A 26,772-nucleotide genomic window follows, 5' to 3' on the forward strand; every position below is an offset into this window, starting at 1 on the left:
GACCCAGCTTTACTACTATGCACAGCAGCTAACCTTTTCTGAAACATTTATCTTAACATTTGATTTTAAGTATGCTATCACTGACAATGTGAAAGCAGGCTTAACTCTCAACACATACACAATATTCTGAATATAAAACTTACCACTTCATCTTCAAATCCTCCAGCCAGCACAAGGGAATAAGCTCCATCATTACTACGACCATGAATTCCACCAACATGAGGTCTGTGGACGCCTGCTTCACTCACCTTCATAATAAAAAAAAATTAAAAAATGTTTTAAAAGGAATTTACAGGCTGTGACAGCAATGATCTAAATTTGTATTCATCATTTCACTTGGGACAGCAAACTTCCCATCTTTATCACAAATTATATCAGCAGTTTCAAGTCTTTTGTCATGCATCCTGGGGGCTGCAATTCAAGGACTTCAAGTCATTGGACCTAAAATAGTAACTAGATCTTCATTCAATAGTAAGAAGTAATACCTAAGCAACAACACTGCCTCCTTGGGACAGGGCCACAAACAGAAAGTCCAGTCATAGTAGTCGTTAATGGATCAGCCACCAGACAAGACAAGCCTAACAACTGTAAGAATTTAAAAATGGCCTCCAATATACCATGAAGTGGGGCTGGCAAAGGGTAAAACCAGCCAGGGAGCCTCACTGTACATGGCAACCTTTGGATCATGGTGACATTAACCCCCTCCCCCAATTATTTTAAGCACTGAAAATACAACTGGAGTATGTTTTGTAACTTGCCCACTAGTGCAAACAGTGCAAGTTAAAAGAAAAAGGGGATGTTTAGTTTACATATGTAGAAAAAAGCATATTTACCTGAACTCTGAATTTCCAGGTTGTTCCTACAGGAACTCCAGGAATAGGTCCATAGTGGTTGGAAGGAACAATTGTGCATTCCTTTGTACGCCCAACACAGGCCATACCCTATGAACATGAAAACAGTTAATGTTTCAGAAATAGTTGTGAAGTTTCAGTAATAGTTGTACAGTGACATTTCAGTTCAGTATTGGTAACAGCTGTGAAGTGTAATGAACAGACACACAAGCAGCTGTTATCCCTAGCTAATGTATAGAAGTCATTTCAACACACTTTTTTTATTATTATTATTATTAAATTTTATTTGTATCCCGCCCTCCCCGCCTAGGCAGACTCAGGGCGGCACACAGGTAGATACACATAAAGCAGGTTGGAGTACAAACAACAGACTTTACTCCCATTGTGCAAAATAAGGTGCTTTATTACTTGTACTCTTTGGGGATTTTATATATAATGAAGACATTTCCTAGTAAGTTGTATAGTGCATTTTCACTGAATAGAGAAAGATGTGTGAATTATGTTGACTATTTTGCATTACTAACAACTGAGGTTTAAAAAAATCATTTTTGGCAATATTTGGTCAATGAGTCATGTTTAATAAAAAAACAAATATGTTTAATAAAAGACAAAGTAATACATGCATTTGTTTAACAAATGCATTGTCAGATTGTTAGATGCTAGGACATTTATGTCAGGATCTCATGCTTTGGGTTGACTGGGGCTGCAGATATACATCAGCCTTATTCTAATTCTAATGCATGTTTGCTACTAGGTGAGGATCACTGAAATTCTGAAATTCTGAAAAAGTATGCAGAAAATTGATGCCATATAAAAATAAGGTAGGGAGCAACTGCTGGGAGGGGGATTCTAGTGCACAAACCTCAAAAAGATATGGCTAAACCGAGGGGCAAAATGGTACTAAACAGAAATTGCATGTTGGTTGCTCAAGGGTAAACTAATCTGCATAATAGGAGAGTAGAGAGCAGGAGTCATGGACATCCCTCATTCACTATCCATGTTTAGCAGATGCGTAGCTTGTACTAACAACAGTAGAACCTGTGGCATTCTTTTAAAATTCAGCAGAAACCATCTGAATTGCAAGGGACTAGAAAGAATGGATGGGAAAACCATACCTCAGAGGAGATGATATATCACAGTGCTGACCATAACAGAGCTGGTATAGAAAGGCTGAACATGAGAATACTATGTAAATCAAACTGGATAGAATATATAAATCAGCTAAATGTAATGACTATTTTTGTAAGACCTTTTAGAAACAACTACACCAGGTGAATTTTAGTCATAACTAAGAGCCCCGTGGCACAGAGCGGTAAAGCTGCAGTACTGCATTTGGAGCCCTCTGCTCATGACCTGAGTTCTATCCCAGCGAAAGCTAGTTCAGGTACCAGCTCCAGGTTGACTCAGCCTTCCATCCTAGCTTACTGGGGGGAAAGTGTAGATGACTGGGGAAGGCAATGGCAAACCGCCCCATAAAAAAAAAGTCTGCCATGAAAACATGAAAGCAACGTCACCACAGAGTCGAAAACGACTGGTGCTTGTTCAGGGGACTACCTTTACCTTTTTAATGCAGCAACACAACCATATACTACAGACAACTGGGGAGATTAAATGGAAACACTGCAGGGGGGAAAACAACACTTTGTGCCAAAGTTTTTGATGAAATTAATAGGAAACCATAAAATAAGCTCAGAAGGAGAGACAAGTGCTAGCAAAGTCTGGAATGCACTGTGCACTCTGCAAACTGAGAACAGTTAAATGTTTCCAATCAAGCAAGTCTTTCGCCAAGCCTGTAAGATGGCCCCTTACCTTGATATGGTTGATTAGGTCACCTGGATTCACACCACAGTAACATTGAGACCAGACTACTATAGTGCGCTGCACATTAATCTGCCTTCAGATCAATTTGGAAATCCCAGCTGGTGAAAAATGCTACAGCATTTTCAAGGAGATCAGGAAAGTTCCTATTCTCCTAGTTTTTCACAAACTATGCAACACAAAATGATTCAAGAGGGCTTTTCTGCACAGATAATAGGATTGTACTGTACAAAATGGTTCCCAAATTTACTTGGATAAATGATCAGGGACTGCAGCCTACACTGCTATGTATAGCTTATTGTAAGCAATATCCTATTATGTAATTTTATACCATTTAACATGATAATACTTAATGCTATGCTTCAGCTCTATCTTTCAGAGTTCTGGTTGGCTCCAGATATCGACAATCCTTGTTTACTAAATATTTCATTTTGTTGACTGTATTGATTCACTATGTGTAATAAACCATCAGTTCCTGTGAGAAAGGCATACTACAAATAAATAGCCTTCATCCTTTGTGTAACAGACAACAGTGATAACGTGGCACCAACCATAGCATCACCAGCTGGGCAGAGTACAGCACTGTCCCAATTATGGCTATGCATCTGAATCTACCCAATCCAAAAATATACCTGAAAAACACCTTATCAATATTTTGGGGTATATTTTGACCCCTCACATATATCCAAGATTTTTCAGGAGAACTAGAAAAAAAATCCCAAATCCCAGATATATTCAGAAATTAATGGCAAACCCTGAAAATCAGCTGAGGGCTGGAGCATTGTTCCTGCCACTCAGTTGTTTTTAAGCTTTCTTCTGCAGTCCCTTTAAATGGGGTGTTTAAAAGGACTGCAGAAGACAGCCCGCAAAACAGCTGAGCCGGGGAAGCCCACTCCCCAGCCCCTCAGCTCAGCTGAGGCTCTCTTGGGCAGTCCAGTTTAAAGGGAACTGCCCAAAAAAGCCTACAAAGCACCTGATTCCAGAGTTCTCCCTGTGGCTCTCTTGGGCAGTCTGGTTCAAACCAGGCTGCCAAAAAGAGCTTGTAAATTAGCTGAATCCTCTGGGGAGAACTCCCCGCAGCTCAGCTGGGGATCTCTTGGGCAGTTCAAAATGCCCAAGAAAGCCCCAGCTGAGCCTGTGAGAAGAGTGCTTCCTGCAGGACCAGCAGCTCTGCAAAGCTCCTTTGGGCAATCCAGTTTAAACCAGAATGTTCAAGAGAGCCCCAGCTAAGCCACAGGGAGAGTTCTCCCCACAGGATCAACTGCTTTGCAGATTCTTTTGGACAATCTGGTTTAAAGGGATTGCCCAAAAGAGCCCCCACAGAGCCACCTCTTAGCTGGTTTTTGTGCCTTTGCAGTTGCTTCCCCCATCCATTTTTTTTTTTATTCTGGTCTACTGCAACCCACAAAAATAATTTGGGATTTCCAAAAAATCCCTGATCAAATACTTTACTAATCCAATAGACCCAAACTCGAAAACACCGAGAGAAAAAAATGCACACTCCTGGTCACAAGTAGACTTGATGGATAAAATGTAGGGAAAGTGTGGCACTGAGCGAGTTTCCTAGATGGTGAGGGGGGGGGGGGGCGGGCACTGAAATTTTATAAATGCATAAATAGACATGTACAATTAGAAACCAAACCATGATTTCAATTCTAAGCTGTGGTAAGTATAAATCATGGTTTGGCATGTGATCTGAACTGAGCCCTTTGATTCCAAAGGTTCTTTTTATTCATATGGAAACTCGACAGATTTGTGAATACTATTTGTATACTCTTACATGGTTATATGCAATCCTTAAACATACCCTCTGTACATGTTCCTAGTGTGTGTAAATCATTTTAGTCTGTGTGCTAGTAGAGAACACAAACATACACAGTGTACAGCTGGTTTCTAGTGGTTACCTTGCCCCAGTCCCGCTGGCTGTCTGTGCAGGCAGATGGCATCTTTGCTTTCTTTTTACTCTGTTTGAGTTTTTCCCCAGCTTTTACAACTTCATTGGAATCGTTTTTACAGGAAGGACAATACCTAAAAAAAAAATTATGTTTTTACATTAATGACTCCTGCATAAAAACTGAGCTTGAAGTGCACTGATGAGATGACGGGAACCATTTCTGCAACCCTACTCATCTACATCAGTGACCAGAACTGTACACACCATTTATCTATACAAATGAGGCCACACCATTTATCTATACAGTGGCATTACAACATTGGCCATTTTATTCTCAAAACCTTTCTTAATAATCCCTAACACAGAGTTTGTCTTTTTTCACTGCTGCAGCACACTGGGTTGATGCTTTCATTGAGCTATCCACTACAACCCAAAGATCTTTTCCCCTCTTAGTCTCACAGTTCAGTCTACATTTGAAGTTGGGATTTGTTGTCCCAATGTGCATTACCTTACACTTACCAATACTGAACTTTATTTGCCACAGTGTCACTCACTCACCTAGTTTGTGGAGGTCCTCTTGGAGCCCTTCACAGTTAGCCTTGGTTTCTACCATTCTGAATCATTTTGTATCATCTGCCACTAACATTACTCATGCCTAGTTCCTGATAATTTACCAATCTTTATGAGACCCCCACTGCTTACTGTCCTCCATTGTGAGAACTGTCCACTGATTCCTGCTCTTTGCTTCCTGTCATTTAATCATTTTCAAATCCTCTTATCTCATGACTGCTAAGTTTACTCAGGAGTCTTTGGTGAGGTAACCTGTCAAAAACCTGTTGAAAGGCCAGGTATATAATGTCTACTGGGTGATCGTTGACTTCATGCTTGTTCACTTTCTCAAAGACTTCCAAAAGGTTTGAGAGGCAGGACTTCCCTTTGCAGAAGCCACGATGATTTTTCCCTCAGCAGGCTTTATCAGTCTATGTGCCTGACGATACAATGACTGTATATAACAATTACTGTAGTACTGCTTTCCCCAGGCTGCTTCCCTCCTGCGATCCATGTCAATCAAGTCACGCTTCACCAACATGGATGGTGAGGACCAAGTCATTGCCTTGCAGGTTTCTCGTATGTTGATGTTGCATCAAAATGCTGCAGCAAATGCCTCAGCCCTCATTGAGTGACCTTTTATAAGGAGCAAACCTTTGCCATCATAAGCTATTCTAAGTACTGATGTGACCTACCTGAAAAGCAGCTGAGCTGACACAGTTTTCCCTTCACTAGAATCGTTAAAGCAGACAAACAGGTTGCTGTCTTTTCTAAATGGAGATGTATGCTCTAAATAAAATGGTAATGTTCTCCTCATATCCAGTGCATGCTACGCTTGTTCTGCTGTCAATTGTGGTTCTGGAAAAAATACTGTAATAATGTAATGTTCTAAGACATATGGAATTCCAACATGACTTTTGGGAGGAAATTTAAATTTGGGAGTAACACAACCTTACCTTACCCCTAAGAAACCTAATAAAAGAAGGCTCACATCTCAGGGCAAGCAGCTCCCCATCTCTCCATGCAAACATGAGTGCCACCAAAAATGTAGTCTTATAAGAGTGGAAATACAAATCACATGTAGCCAGGGGTTCAAAAGGTTTATGAATTAGGTGGGATAACATTAAAGATAAGCTTCATTGAGGAACTGGTAGTTTGAGCAGGTGGTGCAAATGGTATAGACCTTTGAGAAACCTCTTTGACAAAGGATTAGAGAAAAGAGGTACAAAATCTATCCCTAAATGGAAGGTGGATATGGCACATGTAGACCTTCACTGAAGACAGGCCTAAATCCTTTAGGGAAGGCAAATATTCAAATATTTCTGATAATGGGCAAGTGACAGGCCTAACCCTTTTCTCTGAAGCCCGTGCTACAAAATGATGTCACAACCTAATATTTTTTTTATTTTACTTTAGATCTTTATCCCTCCCTCTCTGCAAGCGGACTCAGGGTGGCTAACAGTCACTTTAAAATACAATGTCAGGTTACAATTTTAAAACAATAAAACTTTAACAATTAAGCAATTAAAACAACATAGTAGGCGCTATTCAGAAGAATTTTGATACTGGTGGATCACAACTTTTGTCCTTCGGCAGTCTGATCATAGTTTCTTCTGTTTTCTGATGGTGGTCCTTCTGATGGTCCTAGTTTCTCGGAACAGGTATTGCTCAGCAGCACAGAAGTACAGTAAATAAGGAAACTTGCGGTGTGGAGTTTAGGCAAAGCAAGAAAAACACTGAGCACCAAATGTTGCAATATAAGTGCAAAACACTCTTTTACTCAACCACTTCATCACTGTAATTCTTCAAAGCAAGTAAACAGTCCTTAGTAGAAACTCAAACTTTAAATGTTGCCAGGTATGAAAATCTGCTGTCTTCTTGTCTTTCTGTTGAGAGCCACAGATAGCCCGAGTCCTAGGTTCAAGTTCGTGTTTCCTTTACACTTCCTCTGGCCTCTATTTTTACCCTCCGGAACCCATGCTTAGGCAACAACTCACAGTCATATCTTATCAGTATGCATAAGTATCTACTAAGGATTGTTTACTTGCTTTGAAGGACATTTAAGAATTACAGTGATAAAGTCATTGAGTAAAAGAGTGTTTTGCACTTATATTGCAACATTTGGTACGCGGTGTTTATCTTGCTTTGCCAGCAGCATAGAAGTGGCAGCCCTCTCCCATTTAGATATTGTAGGCCAGTCAGAAAAGTTCAGTTTTACAGGCCCTGTGGAACTGAGAGAGATTCCATAGGGCCCTTATGGCCTTTGGGAGGGTTTCAACATTAATGGTGCTGAGAAGGCCCTGGCCCATGTAGAGCTCAGTCTAGCCTCCCTTGGTCTGAGGATGAATAGCTGATTTTGTGCTCCCGAACACAGTGCTCTCTGGGGAACATATGGGGAAAGGCGGTCCCATAGATAGACAGGTCCTCAACCATATAGGGCTTTAAAGGTCAATACCAGCACTTTGAAATGGACTCGGAACACAATAGGCAACCAGTGCAGCTCTTTCAGCTCTTTGAATGTGCTCCCACAGAGGGAGCCCCATTAGCAAAAGTGCTGCAGCATTCTACACTAGCTACAGTTTCTGAGTCAGAGTCAAGGGCAGCGCCATGTAGAGGTGATCGTAGCATGGTGATCGTAGCATGGATCACCATTGCTAAGTCACAGTGCTCCAACTGCAGTACCGTGGCAGATTTAAAAAGGTGGACTTGGCAGTGGCTGCTACCTGGGCCTCCATAGTTAGAGAGGACTCCAGGAGCACTCCCAGGCTCTTGATGTTCAGGGCCAGTATTAGTGGCACCCCATCAAAAGCTGGCTAAAAGATCACCCTTCCTGGACCACCATGACTCAGATAGAGAAGAGAACCTCTGTCTTCATTGGATTCAGCTTCAGTCGACTCAGTCTGAGCCAAGATGCCACAGCTTGTAGTGCCAGGTCCAAATTGTCTGGGGCACAGTGAGATTGGCCACCCATCAATAGAGAGAGCTGGGTGTCATCTGCATATTGATGGCACCCCAGTCCATACCTCCTGACAATCTGGGCAAGCGAGTGCATGTAGATGTTAAATAACATCGGGGACAGAACTGCCCCTTGCGGCACACTACATGTAAGTGGGTGCCTCTGGAATGATTCTTCCCTATCACCACCCTTTGTCCCTGACCTTGGAGGAAAGAGGCCAGCCACTGCAGGGCAGACCCCTTAATCCCCACATCGGCGAGGCAGTTAGACAGTAGCTGGTGGTCAACCATGTCGAATGCGGCTGACAGATCTAATAACAACAGCACTGCTGAGCCACCCCAATCCATATGTCATAGGAGGTCATCTATGAGGGTGACCAAAACCGTCTCCATTCCATAACCTGGACAAAAGTTGGACTGGAACGAGTCCAGTGCAGAAGTGTCATCCAGAAACCCTTGTAACTGAGTCGCTACTTCCCACTCTATAACATTACCCAAAAAGGTTAAGTTTGACACCGGACGGTAGTCTGCCGATTCAGCCAGCTCTACAGATGGTTTCTTTAAGAGGGGGCGGACTATGGCCTCTTAAAAAGGAGTAGGAAATATCCCTTCTAAGAAGAATCTGTTGATAATCACCTGTAGTGGTTCACGTAGCATCGCCTGGCTAGCTTTTACAAGCCAAGACAGGCATAGATCCAACCCACAAGTGGTAGGACACACAGTAAGAAGGATCCTGTCAACTTCCTCCAGGTTGAGTGAAGGAATCTAGAAATGGACCAAAAGACGTGCTCGGTGCCTTGAGTTCGCTCACTGTATCAAATGTGGCAGGGAGATCATGTCAGAGTGACGAGACCTTATCGGCAAAAAACTTGCAAAACCTTACAGCTTATTTCCAGTTCCCTAGCATTTAGTTTACCTTGATGAGGTTATTAATGAACAAATTACACTAAATAATTGTGCCAGGTGTGAGGTTGCAGAAGCAATCTGAGTCACAAAGTAAGTCTTCTTTGTGACTCAAACTGCCATCTCATAGATCCGCATAAACGAACTGTAAGATGTTCTCGTCGCTTTATCATGAGCACATCACCATTGCCTCTCTAGTTGTCTTAATCACTGTTTCATCTATTGCAGCTCTGGAATATACCATGGCGCAAATTGTGAACGGGGATGAAGAGGATGTTGGGGAGCAATCTCATTTGAAGCATATAGACAAACTGGAACGAGTCCAGAGAAGGGCGACAAAGATGGTGAGGGGTCTGGAGACCAAGTCCTATGAGGAAAGGTTGAAGGAGCTGGGCATGTTTACCTGGAGAGGAGGCGGCTGAGAGGTGATATGATCACCATCTTCAAATACTTGAAGGGCTGTCATATAGAGGATGGTGTGGAATTGTTTTCTGTGGCCTCAGAAGGTAGAACCAGAACCAATGGGTTGAAATTAAATCAAAAGAGTTTCCGGCTCAACATTAGGAAGAACTTCCTGACCGTTAGAGCGATTCCTCTGTGGAACAGGCTTCCTCGGGAGATGGTGGGCTCTCCTTCCTTGGAGGTTTTTAAACAGAGGCTAGATGGCTATCTGACAGCAATGAAGATAAACAGGTTTCCTACCTGTAACTGATGATCTTCGAGTGGTCATCTGTGCAGTCACACTTGTGGGATTAGGCGCCTGCGCCGATCTCGATCGGTAAACTTCAAAGCTGTGGATTTCCGCGGGTCCGACCCAGCGCGCATGCCCAGGCGCCCTACTGCGCATGCCCACCGGGACGGCCGCGGACATCCCGCCAGTTCCTTCTGGCCGCCGCGTCAGCCCCACGGCGGGACCGGCTGCAGCGGGGAAGGTGGGCGGGTAGTGTGACTGCACAGATGACCACTCGAAGATCATCAGTTACAGGTAGGAAACCTGTTTATCTTCTTCGTGGTCTCTGTGCATCACACTTGTGGGAGATTAGCAAGCTCAAGCCTACCTGGTGGAGGGTCTGCTGGTCCATCACACTGAAACAGACTGCAACACTGCGCGGCCCACCGAGGAAGCTTGTCTGCGTCGCAGGTCCAGGGCGTAGTGCGTCACGAAGGTGTGCGCCGAGGACCACGTGGCTGCCCTACAGATGTCCTGCAGGGGAACTCCCTTCATGAAAGCCTCAGAGGTAGCTACTGCTCTTGTTGAGTGGGCACGGAGCGGACCTGGAAGAGGCTGCTTCCGGAGAAGGTAACACAAACGAATTGTCCCTGTAATCCATTTGGACAGACGCTGAGACGAAATGCGCTGCCCTATAGAGGGCTCCGCATATGACACGAACAACCTAACATCCTTCCTAGAAGGGCCTGTGCGATGTAGGTAAAAGGAGAGCGCCCTCTTAACATCAAGGGCGTGTAACACCCGCTCATAGTCATTGGCTGGAGAGGGAAAGTAGACTGGCAAGTGAATATCAGAATTGAGATGAAACGCAGACACCACCTTGGGAAGGAAGGTGACGTCTGGGCGTAACGTAGCCCCTTCGGCTGAAAACACCAAGTAGGGGGAATCGCACCTGAGAGCTGCCAGTTCCCCGACCCGCCTTGCCGAAGTGATTGCCACAAGGAAGGCCGTCTTCCACGCCAGGAGGTGGGACGAGCTCGTCGCCATCGGCTCGAACGGTTTCCCTGTCAGTGCCTTGAGAACCAAGGGAAGGTCCCAAGCAGGCGCGGGGGCCCTAACCGTAGGGTACAGCCTTGCCATGCCCTTCAGAAAACGCTTAGTGTCCGGGTGTGTGAAAGGTGAATGGCCATCTATCGGCCCGTGTTCAGCGGAGATTGCGGCTAGGTAGACCCTTACCGAGGAGGGCGCCAAGCCACCGTCCAACAACGAAACTAGAAAGTCCAGTATCAAAGGTAAGTCCGCCCTATCGGGCGCCACGGAACGGTCTGCAGCAAATTTGGCAAACCTGGCCCATTTGGTCGCATATGACCGCCTCGTGGAAGATTTCCTGCAGTTCATGATGACGAACTGGGTCCTGTCTGAGAATCTAGGACCAGGCGCCAGGCCGTTAGGCGCAGATGGGGAATATCGTGATGCAGGACCTGCCCTCGGTGAGAGAGCAGGAGATCCCGCACCTGAGGAAAACGAAGGTACGTCCCCCCCGACAGCCGAAGGACCACAGGGAACCAGGACTGGCGGGGCCACCACGGTGTCACCAGAATCCCTCTCGGGCGTTCCCTTAGGATCTTCTGAACTACCTTGGTGAGGAGCGGTATAGGAGGAAACAGGTAGATTACGTGATGCCTCCATGGCACCAGGAGCCCGTCCCCCAGTGCTAAGGGGTCCGCACCTCCCCTGCAGCAGAACAGGTCGCATTTTGCGTTTTGCCTGGTAGCGAAAACGTCCAGCTCCGGAGTCCCCCAAAGGCGAAAGACTGGGCGCAGGAACTCCCAATTCAGCTCCCACTCGTGCAGTAGAGCTCCGCCCCGACTCAGAAAGTCCGCCTGTGAGTTCATATCTCCCGGGAGGTGGGTTGCCCGCAGGAACACTCCCCGAGAGATGCACAGCTCCCAGACCCGGAGGGCCAGCTGACAGAGCCTCTGGGACACTGTGCCCCCCTGTCGATTGATGTAAGCCATCGCAGTGGTATTGTCCATCATCACTGCTACTGACCTGTCCTCCAGGAGCGGTAGAAAGGAGCGAAGGGCGTGAAATATGGCCAGCAACTCGAGGAAGTTTATGTGTTGACTGGCGTGGTGGCCCGGCCAGCGGTCCCCCACACACATACCCCCCATGTGGGCACCCCAACCCCACAGGGAGGCATCCGTGGTGAGGGTGCGAGTCGGCTCCGGCTTGTGGAAAGGAGCCCCTTCCATCAGGCGACTCTTCAAGCCCCACCAAGTCAGGGACGACAGGATCTCTGGCGGAACCGTGAGCAACTGGGAAGGGTGATCCACGTTGCACCTGAAGCTCCGCAGGAACCAGAGCTGTAGGGGCCTCATCCGAAGCCTCGCGAACAGGAGGACAGAGGTCGTCGCCGCCATAAGTCCCAAAAGTCTTTGGAGTGTCCGCGCTGGGACAGTCGGATCCAGACGGATGGAGGACATCAGCTTCACTATGGCGTCCGCCCTGTCTGAGGGGAGGAACGCCCTGCATACACGCGTATCCAGGATCGCCCCGATGAATTGCACCTTCTGAGAAGGCGTCAGATGAGACTTTTTTAAATTTATCTGGAGCCCCAATTCGTCCACCAAGGTCAAGGTGATAGTGATGTGTCGCAGCAACTGCTCCCTCGACACCGCCACCAGGAGCCAGTCGTCGATGTAAGGAAAAAGCGTCACACCTTGAAGCCGTAGGTGAGCGGCAATGACCACCATGGTCTTGGTGAAAACCCTTGGGGCTGTACAAAGGCCGAATGGTAGGGCTCGGTACTGGAAATGGTCGTCTCCGACCGTGAAGCGTAGATACTTCCGATGCCGAGGGTGGATGGAGATGTGGAAGTATGCGTCTTTCAGATCGAGAGTCGCCATCCAGTCCCCGTCGCTCAGGAGGGGCAGGATGTACGGCAGGGATGTCATTCGGAACTTGTCGCACCTTATGAAGGCGTTCAGGGCCCGCAGGTCCATGATCGGTCGGAGGCCCCCATCCCGCTTGGGGACCGCAAAGTAGCGGGAGTAGAACCCCTGACCTTTCTGGTCCCTGGGAACCTTCTGGATGGCATGCTTCTGACAGAGCAACCTGACTTCCTCGCAGAGGGTCGGAGAAGGAGCTGTGGAGACAAACCTCGGGGTATACGGGCGGCGGCAAAATTCTATGCAGTAACCCAGTTTGATTATCGACAAAACCCACCGGTCCGAGGTAACACGGGACCAGGCAGGGAAAAATTTGGCAAGACGGATAGAGTCCAAGTCCTGTGGGCCGAAAATGACTGGAGGAAAGTCAAAGGCCCTGCTTGCCCTGCTTCGCGCCCTTCTGGCGGGCAGGTTGGGTGGAGGATGGGGAGTACTTATGCTTCGACTGGAAAGAAGGTCGAGTGAAAGAGGCCGATTTTGAGCGCCACTGTCTGTCGGGTGACTTGGAATACGGCTTCTTTTGCCAAGTTTTAGGCCACTGACGCTTGGGTGGAGGGCGCTGCCCGGACACCCCCAGGTTTCTGGATGTTTTGATACTTTTATCTAGCTCCTGGAGAACCGAGTCCGTCGTGGAGCTGAACAGTCCTGCCCCATCAAAGGGAAGGTCCTCGACGTACGCCTGTGTGTCGGGTTGAAGTGCCGTGGATCTCAGCCATGCATGTCTGCGCAGGGAGATAGCCGATGTAAGGGCTTTTGCGCACGTGTCTCCTGAGTGTCTGGCAGAGTTTAGCTGCTGCTTTGCCAGTGCCATACCCTCCTTCTGCAACTTCCGTAATGCGTTACGGCTCTGCTCAGGAAGGGATCCCAAGATGGTGGAGACTTGGTCCCAGAGGGCGTATTGGTAACGGCCATAGCATGCAGCGTAGTTGGCTATTTTAACCCCCAGGGAGCCGGCAGAGTATAATCTTCTCCCCATAGCGTCCAGTTTCCTGCCCTCCTTATCTGGTGGGGTGGAGTGCGTCTTTCGTGCCTTGGAAGACGACGATACGACCACCGAATTGGGTCTAGGGTGGACGTAAAGGAATTCCGCTGACGCTTCCTGGATCCTGTACATATGATCCAGCCTGCGAGAGGAGACAGGTGTGGAGGAGGGTTTGTCCCAGGAAGCCTTGGCTGTCTGCAGCATGACGTTCGTGAGCGGCAGGGCAATCGCTGTCGAAGTGTCCTGCTGCACTATATCAAAAACCGTGTCAGTCACTGTAGGTTGAGGCTGAACGGTAGTGAGGGAGAGGGTCTGGGCCATTCTCCTTATAAGATCCCCGTAAGATTTAAGGTCTTCAGACGGAGATATGGGCTGCTCCTCCGAAGTCTTTGCAGGCGGTGAGGCTTCACCATCAGAGGTTCCCGATGAGTCTTCCACTGATCTGGAAGATGGCTCAGGGGAGTCGGAAGGTTCAGATCGGTGCCGAGGAGGTTCCTGGAGAACTGGTGTAGACTCCTTGGCTGGTGGAGAACGCTTGGGTTCCTTCTGGACCGGCCTGTCGAGCTCAGGGGGCTTCGATACTGATGCCGACGGCTCGTTGCGTTGCGTCCTATGAGACATTCGAGATCGATATGAAGTCTCAGAGGCTTGGTCCCAGTCCTTCTGTGGTTGTTGGAGCCACAGGAAGGGGTGTTGCATGGAGTAAGCCCCATACAAGTACTGCCATTGTCTCTGGTCCCAGGGGACCTTGGTCAGCAGACGATGTGGTGAGGGATCGTCACTTCTACGGCGAGGGGAACGGCTGCTGGACGATCGGTCCCGACGGGGAGATCGGTGCCGAGCAGGAGAGCTGTCCCGACGTGGAGATCGGTGTCGAGTGGGAGAGCGGTCCCGACGGGGAGATCGGTGCCGAGCAGGAGAACCTCGGGGCTGAGAGACCGATCCATCGATTGGACTATTCCTGGTACCGATGCGTTGCGCCGATTCGATCTCCGACTCCGAATCGGAGATGATAAGTTGAGTCGACATCGACGCCAGCTGAGAGCTCGGGCGCTTGACCGGTGACGCGAAGAGCTTCAGCGGGGGAACTATCGGCGCAGTCGGATCGACCGGGGATGCTGGAGAGGAGTGAGACTCCGATCGCTTTGACTTCTTAAGCTTCTTTTTCTCCGAGGGCATCCCTTTGTCCTCCTTAGGCCTCTTTATCGGCACCGAGGACTCCGAAGCGGCTACCGAACCGGATCGCTTCCGGGGTTGGTCGGTAACGATGGGCCGCTCGGGATCGACCGGGGTCGATGACGACTGATCCGTCTGGCCGGGCGCGGATTCAGTCTGGTCCGCTCGCGGGGAAAGCGCTCGCTCCATCAGGGCAGCTGCAAGTCGGGCCGCTCTGTTCTTGCGCGTCTGTTTCGAAAATTTTGCACAGTGTGGGCAGGAATCAGGCCTGTGCCGTTCCCCTAAGCACAGCAAACAAAGCGAATGGCCGTCTGGTGGGGCAATCTTGCTCCCACACTCGGAGCAGCGGCGAAAAAATCCCCACCTCCTTTCCATACGAGGGAGGGAATCGAGATGAAGAGAGCGAGAGGGGGGGGGTGTCCCTTCCCCGAAGGGCGGGAAAACGAAAAGAAGCCCGCTCTCTCGATAGAAATAAAGGAAAAACCTACGCTATCTAAACTATCTAACTACTATACTAACTATATACAGCTAACTAGAAAAATCCGAAAAAGGATAAAGTTCACCGACCGTAGCAGAGAGATCAACCGATCAGCGCGGCGGTCAGAAGAGAACTGGCGGGATTTCCGCGGCCGTCCCGGTGGGCATGCGCAGTAGGGCGCCTGGGCATGCGCGCTGGGTCGGACCCGCGGAAATCCACAGCTTTGAAGTTTACCGATCGAGATCGGCGCAGGCGCCTAATCCCACAAGTGTGATGCACAGAGACCACGAAGAAGATCCTGTGAATTTAGGGGAGGTGTTTGTGAGTTTCCTGCATTGTGCAGGGGGTTGAACTAGATGACCCTAGAGTTCCCTTCCAACTCTATGATTCTATGATTCATCAATAGCTGTGGAGAGCCGATTATTCCAGGTCTCCACAAGATCATCTAATGAGTAACCAGAGGGCCAGGGATCCCACAAAGCCATCTGAAACCGCATAGGGTCCATCTGGCTTCATGGGTGAGCTAAAACCTGCTTGCTGCCTAAACAGGGTGGAAATGGGATATCCACATGGGCCCTCAGGGCATAGTGGTCCAACCATGGCACTGTATCAGTAGAAATCTGGTCCACTACAACTCCCATCGCAAAGATCAAATCTATCATTTGTGGGAGGTGTTACATATTGGGAGAGTCCTAGTGCCACCATGGAAGACACTAGGTCCACCACCCGACTGGAGGCTGCATCCTTGGCATAGACATTGAAGTCGCCCAAGAATATAAGTGCTCCTTGTGCCCAGCCTGCTACCACTTCCATCAGGGACGGTAAGGCACTGGCTGGTGCGTTAGGCAGACGGTACACCAGCCAGATTGCCAAACTCTCCCCAACATCCCACATCAAGCCAACACACTCTATGCCAGTGATCTCTAGTGGCGGGAGTGCCCTTAAGGAGTAAACATCCTGTATGAAAAAGCCACCCCTCCCCCCTGCCCGCTTGTCCATGCTTGGTGAAGGACTAAGAACCCAGGAGGAGCTACTTGGAAGAGAGCTACTGTCTCCTGTCTCGCATCCAGGTCTCTGTCACACAAGTCATGTCCATATCCTGCCTAAGCAGGTTATTTATGGACCTGGCATTACACAACACCAAGGAGAGGCGAGTGCTTCCACTTAGTCCCCATATCTGCTATCCTTGGGATGGGACACAGGCTAGAAGGAGAGCGAGCCTTTCTATGTCTCAGTCTCCTTTCATTCCAACTTCGCCTGCTCCCACCACTATACCCTCCCCTCCCCAGGAGCACTGGAATCCCCTGACCAGACATCTCCCCCTGATGATCTCTGCTGAGCCTCAGATCTCCATCAGAGTACAATGTCTGAAGCTTATCTGCCCCTCCCTTCCGCAGGAGGTTGCCAGCCTGGAAGGACTGAGGTGCATCCTGTTGGGTCCAAGATGGAATTATCCCAGGAGCATAAAAGCCCTCCTGTGGAAGAGGTAGTCAGTTTCCTGATCTCAGCACCCAGAGGTGCCGAGCTGAGGGCCTATTCTGAGTCTTTGGACTTGGAGAGGGAACCTCAGCCACATTGTCCTCTGATGACTTTTAGGCTGTCTCTTCTAAAGAGAGTAATGGTGTTTGTGTTTTCTGCATGGGGATTCTCTCACCCTCAGAAGACACGTTACGAGATTGACAGAGAGGAATTGGAGTCAACATGATGGAGACCACTGAAGTTGAGGTGACTGAGATCTTTGAGCCTGAGCTGCTGATGGTGTTTAGCATTGAGGGCTATCAAGTGGTCAGTATCAAGATGACAAGGGGTGTGATGTCAACTCCAAGGGGAAGATGAATGCTGAATCTGAGTTAGAGAAGGACCTCAGTGTCAAGGCAATGAATGTGAACAGTGTTGATCTGGACAGTGTGGTGGTGACTTTGGTGCTACTGTTCTGGGTGATCACTCAGGTTGGGACAATACCAATCCGAAGTGCTTAGATTTGTTTTTAGCTGTTCTTTGCACTGACATGGTCTTCGGTGCCAGACTTTGATTCACTTCGGTGCCAGACTTTGATTCACCCAGTCTTGATTCACCTTGGGGGTGAAAAGTTGGCACACTTGGCAGGTGCCTCTATTGTGCCCTTTCCCCCAAACACATGAGCCATCTTGGTGCCACAGAATTGGCACTTCTTAAACAGAGCCATGATCTTATCAAAGGGAAGCAAAAACAATCCAAGATTACTCAGAAGAAACCATTCTGAACTGCAGGACAAAATTCTCTCAGAAGCTCGCGGTGCATTTTCTTCCAAAGAGGCAGAAAGACAATTGAGATAAGACTGTTCCCTCCCCCCCTGTCATGTGACCAAGTGTATGGGGAAAGGTTTCCAACTCTGATGGATGGAAAAGAAAGCAGAAGAGCTTTCTAGAAACATATGGAGTTTTTCCTTCAGTGGCATGCCTGCACTGAGGCAGTCTCCATGTGGGACTGCACAAAAAACATGAAGATAAACTGCAGTTTCACAAGCAGCTCAGGGATAATAAGAAAGGGAACAGGACAATGAACCTGCTCTACAACTTAACATTGTGATGCACTGACTTGCAAGCAGATTTACTCACAGGCAGCCCCATTAGCTCAGCATTCAAAGAACTAGTCGTTTCCATAGGTAAATCTATCTGCAGACACAGGCCTTGTTCTGTGTATCACTGTCAGATATGAACAGGAGCAACATTTCCCCATGAGACATATATACTTTACCTGTATCCATTAGACCTGAATTGATTAATTAAACCAGAAATTCTTTTTCCATTGCACCCAAAAGGACCTATGTTTCATTAAAGCAACATTCCTTTTTTGGAAACAGACAGGCCCATTGCTTTAAAGATCAATCACTTTAAGGATTGATCGAAAAGTCTTCTAAATCTGTAAACAAAAGTACACTTGCCTTGCAACAGCAAACAATTATAAAAAAAATAAATCTGTCTTGCATTACTTACCAGTCTTCATCTTCAGGTATCTTGCTTAAAGGTGGATTCAGACAGTATATGTGGTAGGCCATGTTACACTCATCACACAGAAGTTGCATGTGGGCGTCCTGTTTCCCCCCACACAAATAACAGGAGCAAAATCGACATTCTTTATCTGGATCAGCTCGACAATGCTTGCATTCAGGGCCACTCTTTCCTGCAAAGCAAAGTGAGATGATCTTTCCTGCTGCCAAGGGATCTTACAGTTGTGCTTGAATGACTTACCATGAAGTGTTTTCAAGCTAGGTTGCACAAAATATGTATTTGTAATATTACCCCCAGTGACAGAAATATCACAATGTACTACAGTTAGAAAATGTTACGCTTCTGTTTAGGGATAGTTACCTACAAAAGAAAAAGCTTAAGAACAGATCTGGTTTTAGTTTTCTCTATATATTTAATTCAGTACAGGTCTGTTTATGCATATATTTTCTGCAGAACACGAAATTAACAATCCAACATTAAATGTAGTTGTAGCAGAATAACAATGATACTGCTAAGGATGTGCTCCATGTGGGGCTGCCCAAAGTGGGGTGACTTTACACTATTCTCCACAGCAGGCATTGTAAAGACAGTCAATTAATTATATAAAAATATTTATTGCTGTTAATAGATGCTTTCCAGCTGTGTTTCCAAAGGCATTGCACCCCCTGTCACCATAGCTGTATTAGGTCTAGGATTTTGGTCCATTTATACATACACTTACAACTTTTCTTTGGAGGGAGGAATTATCTTAGATATTTTAAAAGTTTAGGATTGTCTAATTTCTGCTGGTGGTCTGGCTGGAATTTGGGTAAGCTGCATGATTTTAAAATATTTTTTCAGTTATTTTAATGTAGTCCACTTTAGTAACTCTTTTTTATAAGTTTACTATAGTTTTTAATAAACAGAAACAGCAGAGATTCACCCACATTTACATAGGATTTGCCATCAAAGTCCATTGCGGGTGAGCAGCTGCACACCTTCCAATCTAAAATTATGTGGAAACTATCCAAAATGTATTGCTGTAAATTAAACAGCACACTCAACAATGACATGGGCTACTTGACTGAATACGGATTAATTTCTAAAGAAATAAATAAAGGGTAATATACAGTATTGACACTTGACACATCTTGGTATTTTCCATTTCTAAGTGTAAAAAGCAGAGCAACGCCCTTGTAAGAGACTTCAGTACACTTAGAATATCATAACTCTTATTAGGATGGTACTGTAAATATAATAAAGCCAGGGCTTTTTTTTGTAGCAGGAACTCCTTTTCATAATAGGTCACACACCCCTGATGTGGTCAATGCTCCTGGAGCTTATAGAAGGCTCTGTAATAAGAGCCCTGTAAGCTCTTGGAGGATTGGATACATCATGGGGATATGGCCTAATATTCAAAGGAGTTCCTGCTACAAAAAAGTCCTGAATGAAACCATTAAGGAACATGTATAATGTATCAACCCAAATTTTTAAAAAGCTTGGGAAACAAAAGCTAAATAACTACAGTGAAACAGAATCAGTGAAAGAGGAGTGATGAATCACATGGAAAAGATACACAGGAGCAGGAAGGATTATAATGGCACTCACATAAATAATGCTTCTTGTGATAATAAAAATAAATACAGGCAAGGAGTAGGGAGGAAAATAATTCTTAAGACTATTTCAAGAAAAAATGTCAAGAGAGATATCTGATATCATAAATTCATTTTACATAAAGCTATGGAAGACAAAAAAATAGTTCTCAGAATTTTCATACAAAGAATCTTAAAATAAATGTCATTTTTAAAAATGTAGTATATTACAACACAGAGTATGCTGTGGGTGATTAGCCTGGATGTGGCCAGAGTCATAAACCAAAGGGCCCTTGGCTCACAGTCTGCAGAGCTGAGTGAGAGGGCCCAGTGGATCCAGTACTGGCCCAGGATTTTTCTTTTGTCTAAATTTACATTTCCCTAACTTTTCAAAGCCACCTGAGCCCCCAGTGGGAAGAAGAGAAATACCTTAAATGTGAACACATTCCTTCACATAATATAAAAAACTGCCTACTTTTGAACTCTCCATCTGCAAATGTCAGAGGATATGCTCCTGGCTTTTCAATCTTGTATATTTCCTCTATAAAAAGTAGTTTGCAATCATTTATTATATTTTCTGGGCCTCTGAAAAGTAAAACAGAAAATATTTTAGCTCAATATATCTCAAATTCTGATTATAATGCTGACTGCACTCTCAAAGTACTAATGTTGGCTTTATGAACTGCATTTCATAAAAGGAACCATCATGTACTGAGCATAGACTGCATCCAAAACAGAACAAAAACCAGTCTCTTTAGGCAGAAACTATTAGTTCACTCGTTTTATCTCAAAAACATTAAAACATATACTTTATTATTTTGAATAAAAATACAGATAAACATAAACAATAAACGTTAAATGAGGATATCTATATGTGAAAAACATTAGTACAAAGAAAATAGAAGATAGTTTGTAGGCATTGTAGTTACATTTGAAGAGATGAGAAATATAATCAGAAAAAGGAAACCATTTTTCTATTAAATGTGACTGGTAATTAATATTTTACGAAGTTAACAACTGATCTGAAATTTTGTCCATAACTACAAAGTTCCAGTTTTTGTTTTGTTTTTTAAACCCATTGTCTAATTATAGGAATTCTGCCTGTTTTCCATTTTGGAGTTAGTAAAAATTTTGCTGCAATTAATAAAATAGCAATGAGTTCTTGCATTTGTTATGGAATAGAACTGTTAAGACAAAGATTCAATAAAATAATTTTAGGTTGTGTTGGAATTACATGGTGAGTAATACACTGTACATATTTAAGGAATTTTATTCCAAAAGGGTTGATTTTAGAAGAGGCCCACCAACAATGGATCAATGTTCCCACACTGTCGCAGCATTTCCAGCACTTTCGGCTACACTGTGATTTGAAATGAGAAAGTCTAGTGGGAGTTAAATATCACCTGATATACATTTTAAAAGCTTGTAGCCAGATATTTAAAATTTTGAAGTGTGTTCAAAGACCAAATAAGACCCCCATTGGTGATCATCAATAGCCACATTAAAATCCTCTTCCCATGCTTTTTCTCAACTAGAGATATTTGTCCATAAAGTATGATTTAGTAGGGGGGGAGGGGAGGTGGGCTGCCTCTTGGGTATCCTGCCCCCCCAGGGAAAGTGTATGCGCAATACATAGCCTCTGCTTTCCCAGTGTAGTGAACGCCGCATGGCCACTGTCCAGCTATGCCTGGCAGATGGTCACTGCAATGGCCTCTCCTGCATTACTGCATCCGTGGCAACACCTTCCCGCTGGTCCCCCCCCCCGTTTCTCACAGAGTTTGTCACGTCATGGTGCGACCGAATGTCCGGTGGTATAACCAGATGGGCAGGCTGAGCTCAGCAACCTCGCCAGCCAAGAGAAGGAAAACTCTAACATCAAACCCGGGCAGATAGAGCTCGTTAATGTAACACCTACCACCTGGAGGACTCGCTGCCGGCGTCCCGACTTACTGGGCCATGGCAGATGACACCAAGGTGAAAGGGTGGAGCCAGTACCGTGCACACTGTGCATCACCTAAAAATTCCTCTGCGCAGGCCTGAAGGGCATATCCACATCCACAACCCACAACACACCAAGTCCTGCAGCGATGGGCAAGGGGCGAAACGACAGGTGGAAGATGCAACTAGAAGCCGCAGTCCCGATCCTGCATGTAGGCGGTTCAGGGTATTGGTCGCCTGATGCTGACCCGGAGACGAAAGCATTTTTCGGCAGCACCCTGAACGACCAAGCAGCATTATCTAGGGACAGCACTGCTCGCTCCGCACGGAGAGGGGCCTAGAAAAGGTGGCCTAAACAAAGCTCGTCTCCCCCCCCCCCGGTTGGCTAGCCGCGGTCAACGGGCATCCTTACTTGCGGTCAAAAAATAACAACAAAGAAAAGGCATGCACCTGCCTCACAAAGTGTGCAAAGACTAAAGCTTGCGTGTTAGAACATCAGAACCATGCTTGACACAGTAGACAGTGGTCGCCCTGAACGACGCTCTGCTCTAGTTGCCCACGAACTTCTCAGGTTGAATATTGACATAGCAGCTCTCAGTGAGGTCCGTTTCCCTGAGGAAGGTAGTCTTCAAGAACACGGTGCTGGCTATACCCTCTACTGGTCGGGTAAGTCAAAGGCTGAGAGCCGCCTTTCTGGCGTTGGCTTCATGGTCAGGAACTCCATTGCCTCCCAACTCGAAAACCTGCCAACAGGTCACTCAGATCGCATCATGTCCATGCGCCTCCCACTTCAAAACAAGCAGCATGCAACACTCTTCAGTGTGTATGCCCCAACCCTTCAAGCAGATCCTGCAGAAAAGAACAAGTTCTATGCTGATCTACGCAACCTCGTACGGAAGACCCCTACAGAGGACAAGGTGATCATCCTTGGCGACTTCAATGCCAGAGTAGGTAAAGACTCGGAAGCCTGGAAAGGAGTACTTGGCAAACACGGCATTGGCAACTGCAATGATAACGGGCGCCTCCTGCTAGAATTCTGCACGGAGCACCAGCTCACCATCACCAGCACTATCTTTCAGCAGAAGAACAGCCTGAAGACAACCTGGATGCACCCACGGTCTAAGCACTGGCACCTTATCGACTACATTCTGGTGCGCCAGAGAGACCTTCGAGATGTCTTACACACCCGAGTAATGCCCAGTGCGGAATGTCATACGGATCATCGTCTTGTACGCTGCAATCTCCGTCTTCACTTTAAACCCACACCCAGGAGAGGAGGTATCCCTCGGAGGAAGCTTCAGGTTGGCAGCCTTCAGTCAGCCGAAGTTAAAGCTGCCTTCCAGGCAAAACTCCAGTCAAGAATTCAGGACCCCAGTTGCCCCACAGACCCTTCTCCAGAAGCACTCTGGGAACACCTAAAAACTACCATCCTGTCGATCTCTGAAGAAGTCCTCGGGTTCTCCACAAGGAAGAACAAGGACTGGTTTGATGAGAACAATCAAGAGATCCAAGAATTACTAGCGAAAAAGAGATCTGCCTACCAAGCACATCTTGCTCAGCCCTCCTGTTCCGGGAAAAAAGCAAGCTTTCGCGCTGCATGTAGCAACCTCCAGCACAAGCTTCGAGACATTCAGAACGAGTGGTGGACCAAGCTTGCAGAGAGAACCCAGCTGTGTGCAGACACCGGTGATTTAAGAGGGTTCTACGAAGCCCTGAAGGCAATATATGGCCCATCATATCAGGCTCAGAGTCCCTTGCGTAGTGCAGATGGCCAAGTGCTCCTCACAGACAAGGCATCCATACTGAACCGGTGGTCGGAGTATTTTCAGGTTCTCTTCAGTGCCAACCGCGTAGTTCAAGATTCAGCAATCCACCTCACCCCACTTCAACCAGTGAAAACAGAGTTGGATGAGATCCCCACCCTAGAAGAGACTGTTAAAGCCATCAAGCAACTGAAAAGTGGCAAGGCAGCGGGAGTTGATGGAATCCCACCAGAGATCTGGAAGCATGGGGGCACAGTACTACATAGCACACTTCACAAAGTACTTGTCACCTGCTGGGAACAAGGCAAACAACCACAGGACTTTCGCGATGCAATCATCATCACTCTACACAAGAACAAAGGGGAAAAGTCAGACTGCTCCAACTACCGGGGGATAACCCTGCTCTCCATCGCAGGCAAAATCCTTGCCAGAATACTCCTGAACGACTGGTGCCCACCATTGCAGAAGAACTCCTCCCAGAGAGCCAATGCGGCTTCAGAGCTAACAGAAGCACCCCCGACATGGTATTTGTTCTCAGGCAGCTCCAAGAGAAATGCAGGGAACAGAACAAGGGTCTATATGTGACTTTTGTCGACCTTACCAAAGCTTTCGATACCGTTAGCAGGAAAGGCCTGTGGCAAATCTTGGAATGTTTAGGATGTCCCCCAAGGTTCCTCAGCATGATCATCCAGCTACATGAAGACCAGCAAGGCCAAGTCAGACACTGTAACGACCTCTCGGAGCCCTTCCCAATAGGCACAGGTGTAAAGCAAGGCTGCGTTCTCGCGCCAACTCTCTTTACGATCTTCTTTAGCATGATGCTTCAAAGAGCCGCAGTAGATCTAGATGATGACGATGGTGTCTACATCCGCTATCGCACCGATGGCAACCTGTTCAACCTGAGGCGACTAAAGGCTCACTACAAGACAATGGAAAAACTTATCCGAGAGCTACTGTTTGCTGATGATGCTGCACTCGTCTCCCACTTGGTATCAGCTCTGCAGCATATGACGTCCTGCTTTGCAGAGGCTGCCAAGCTATTTGGCCTAAAAGTTAGTCTGAAGAAGACAGAAGTTCTCCACCAGCCTGCACCCCAGGAAGATTATCACCCTCCCTGCATCACTGTGGGTGAATCAGTTCTGAAGACAGTCCAGCAGTTCAGCTACCTGGGGTGCGTCATCTCCTCAGATGCCAAGATCGACAAGGAGATTGACAACAGGCTGGCAAAGGCAAACCGTGCATTTGGCCGACTGCACAAAAGAGTGTGGAGCAACAAGCATCTGAAAAAAGGCACAAAGATCAATGTTTACAAAGCGGTTGTGATGACAACCCTCATCTACGGCTCTGAATCGTGGGTTTTATACCGTCATCACCTGCGACTCCTTGAGCGCTTTCATCAGCGCTGCCTTCGCACCATCCTCAACATCCACTGGAGAGACTTTGTGACCAACAAAGTCCTCAAGAGGGCGGAGGTTACAAGCATCAAGGCACTGCTGTTGAAGACGCAGCTGTGCTGGGCAGGGCATATTTCTAGGATGGAAAACCAGCCAGTATCATAATGCCCCTGTATAAATCGATGGTGTGGTCTCATATGGAATACTTTGTACAGTTCTGGTCACCGCACCTCAAAAAGGATATTATAGCATTGGAAAAAGTCCAGAAAAGGGCAACTAGAATGATTAAAGGGTTGGAACACTTTCCCTATGAAGAAAGGCTGAAATGCTTGGGACTCTTTAGCTTGGAGAAACGTCGACTGCGGGGTGACATGATAAAGGGTTAAAAGATTATGCATGGGATGGAGAAAGTAGAGAAATAGGTACTTTTCTCCCTTTCTCACAATAAAAGAACTCATGAGCATTCGATGAAATTGCTGAGCAGTCCGGTTAAAACAGATAAAAGGAAGTACTTCTTCACCCAAAGGGTGAAGACTTCGCACCATCCTTAACATCCACTGGAATGACTTTGTGACCAACACTTAAGTCCTCAAGAGGGCAGAGGTTACAAGCATCGAGGCACTGCTGTTGAAGACGCAGCTGCGCTGGGCAGGGCATATTTCTAGGATGGAAAACCACCGCCTTCCCAAGATTGCTCTGTATGGCGAACTTTCCACCGGCCATCGAAATTGAGGGGCACCAAAGAAGAGGTACAAGGACTCCTTGAAGAAATCCCTTGGCACCTGTCGCATCAACCATCACCAGTGGTTTGACCTAGCCTCAGATCGCAAAGCATGGAGGCACACCATCCACCAGGCTGTCTCTTCCTTTGAGAACACACGCATAGCTGGTCTTGAGGACAAAAGGAGATTGAGGAAGAATCGCACTGCTACAGCACCAACCCCAAATTAGACTTTTCCCTGCAGCCACTGTGGCCGGATCTGCCTGTCCCGCATTGGTCTTGTCAGCCACCAGCGAGCCTGCAGCAGACGTGGACTACTGCACCCTTCTTAAATCTTTGTTCGCGAAGTCAAGCCGAGAGAGAGAGATGATTTAGTAATTTATATATAGTAGAAATCAAACACTTTGCCTATATTACCCCATATTTCAACAGATACGCACACTTACTCATTTTCCTATTAAACAAGGTATGCAATTTTGATTTGTATATCATGTGGTAACCTAAAGATATTGAATCCAGAGAATTACAAAATAATGTTTTAATTCTAATTGACTTGTAGACCATTGTACAGAATTTTTAGTTGAGCTACCTGGTACAGACCATTGCTGTCATTAAAAAGCTATTACTGGATATAGTCCTGGGGCCAGTTTGTTTCTAGTCCTATCCTCAAAAAATAAAGTAGTTCTTAAGTATGGATTTTCCAATATAGTCTTAGGTCCGTCAGGTGGCTTATTCCAAATCATTTATCTTAACACTTGGGGAGAAGCATATGTTTGTTCTATTTGTACCCATGCTTTTTCATTATTAGAAGATGTATTATGTAAGACACGTGTGATCTGAGCAGCTTCATAATATGACTTTAGATTAGGAAAACCTAATTCTGTTTTGTTTGGTCTGTTTAATAATAATAATAAAATCAAATTCTAGGTGTTTTATTTGCCCAAACAAATTTAGTTAACTTAGTTAGTAGTTATAGTCATAAATATCTTTTAAATTAAGAGGTACATTAACACTCAGGTGTTTCCATACATTAGAAACACGTTTAAATTTAAAATTGGACAAATTTGTTGCTGTGTTTTGGTATGAACAAAAACAGGATACAATTCTGCTTGGGAGAAGTTGATTGTAAAACCAGGGATCTTACTATAGTTTTCAATGTGGTTCATCA

The 26,772-nt window shown here is 46.3% G+C and overlaps 1 protein-coding gene across 3 annotated transcripts in view; it reads right to left on the bottom strand.

The window, feature by feature from the left end:
* UHRF2 (ubiquitin like with PHD and ring finger domains 2) overlaps nucleotides 1-26,772 on the bottom strand; it is a 94,738-nt gene that overhangs the window by 12,488 nt on the left and 55,478 nt on the right. For all 3 annotated transcript variants that reach the window (XM_060237376.1, XM_060237375.1, XM_060237377.1), the window contains 5 exons: nucleotides 20,264-20,373; nucleotides 18,203-18,389; nucleotides 4,574-4,697; nucleotides 834-941; nucleotides 144-248 (listed from right to left, as the gene is read on the bottom strand). In XM_060237376.1, the coding sequence (XP_060093359.1) occupies nucleotides 144-248; nucleotides 834-941; nucleotides 4,574-4,697; nucleotides 18,203-18,389; nucleotides 20,264-20,373 (634 nt within the window). The remainder of the gene's footprint in view (nucleotides 1-143; nucleotides 249-833; nucleotides 942-4,573; nucleotides 4,698-18,202; nucleotides 18,390-20,263; nucleotides 20,374-26,772) is intronic.

This window comes from Heteronotia binoei, chromosome 4 (assembly GCF_032191835.1).
Source record: "Heteronotia binoei isolate CCM8104 ecotype False Entrance Well chromosome 4, APGP_CSIRO_Hbin_v1, whole genome shotgun sequence".
Taxonomy (NCBI): Eukaryota; Metazoa; Chordata; class Lepidosauria; order Squamata; family Gekkonidae; genus Heteronotia; species Heteronotia binoei.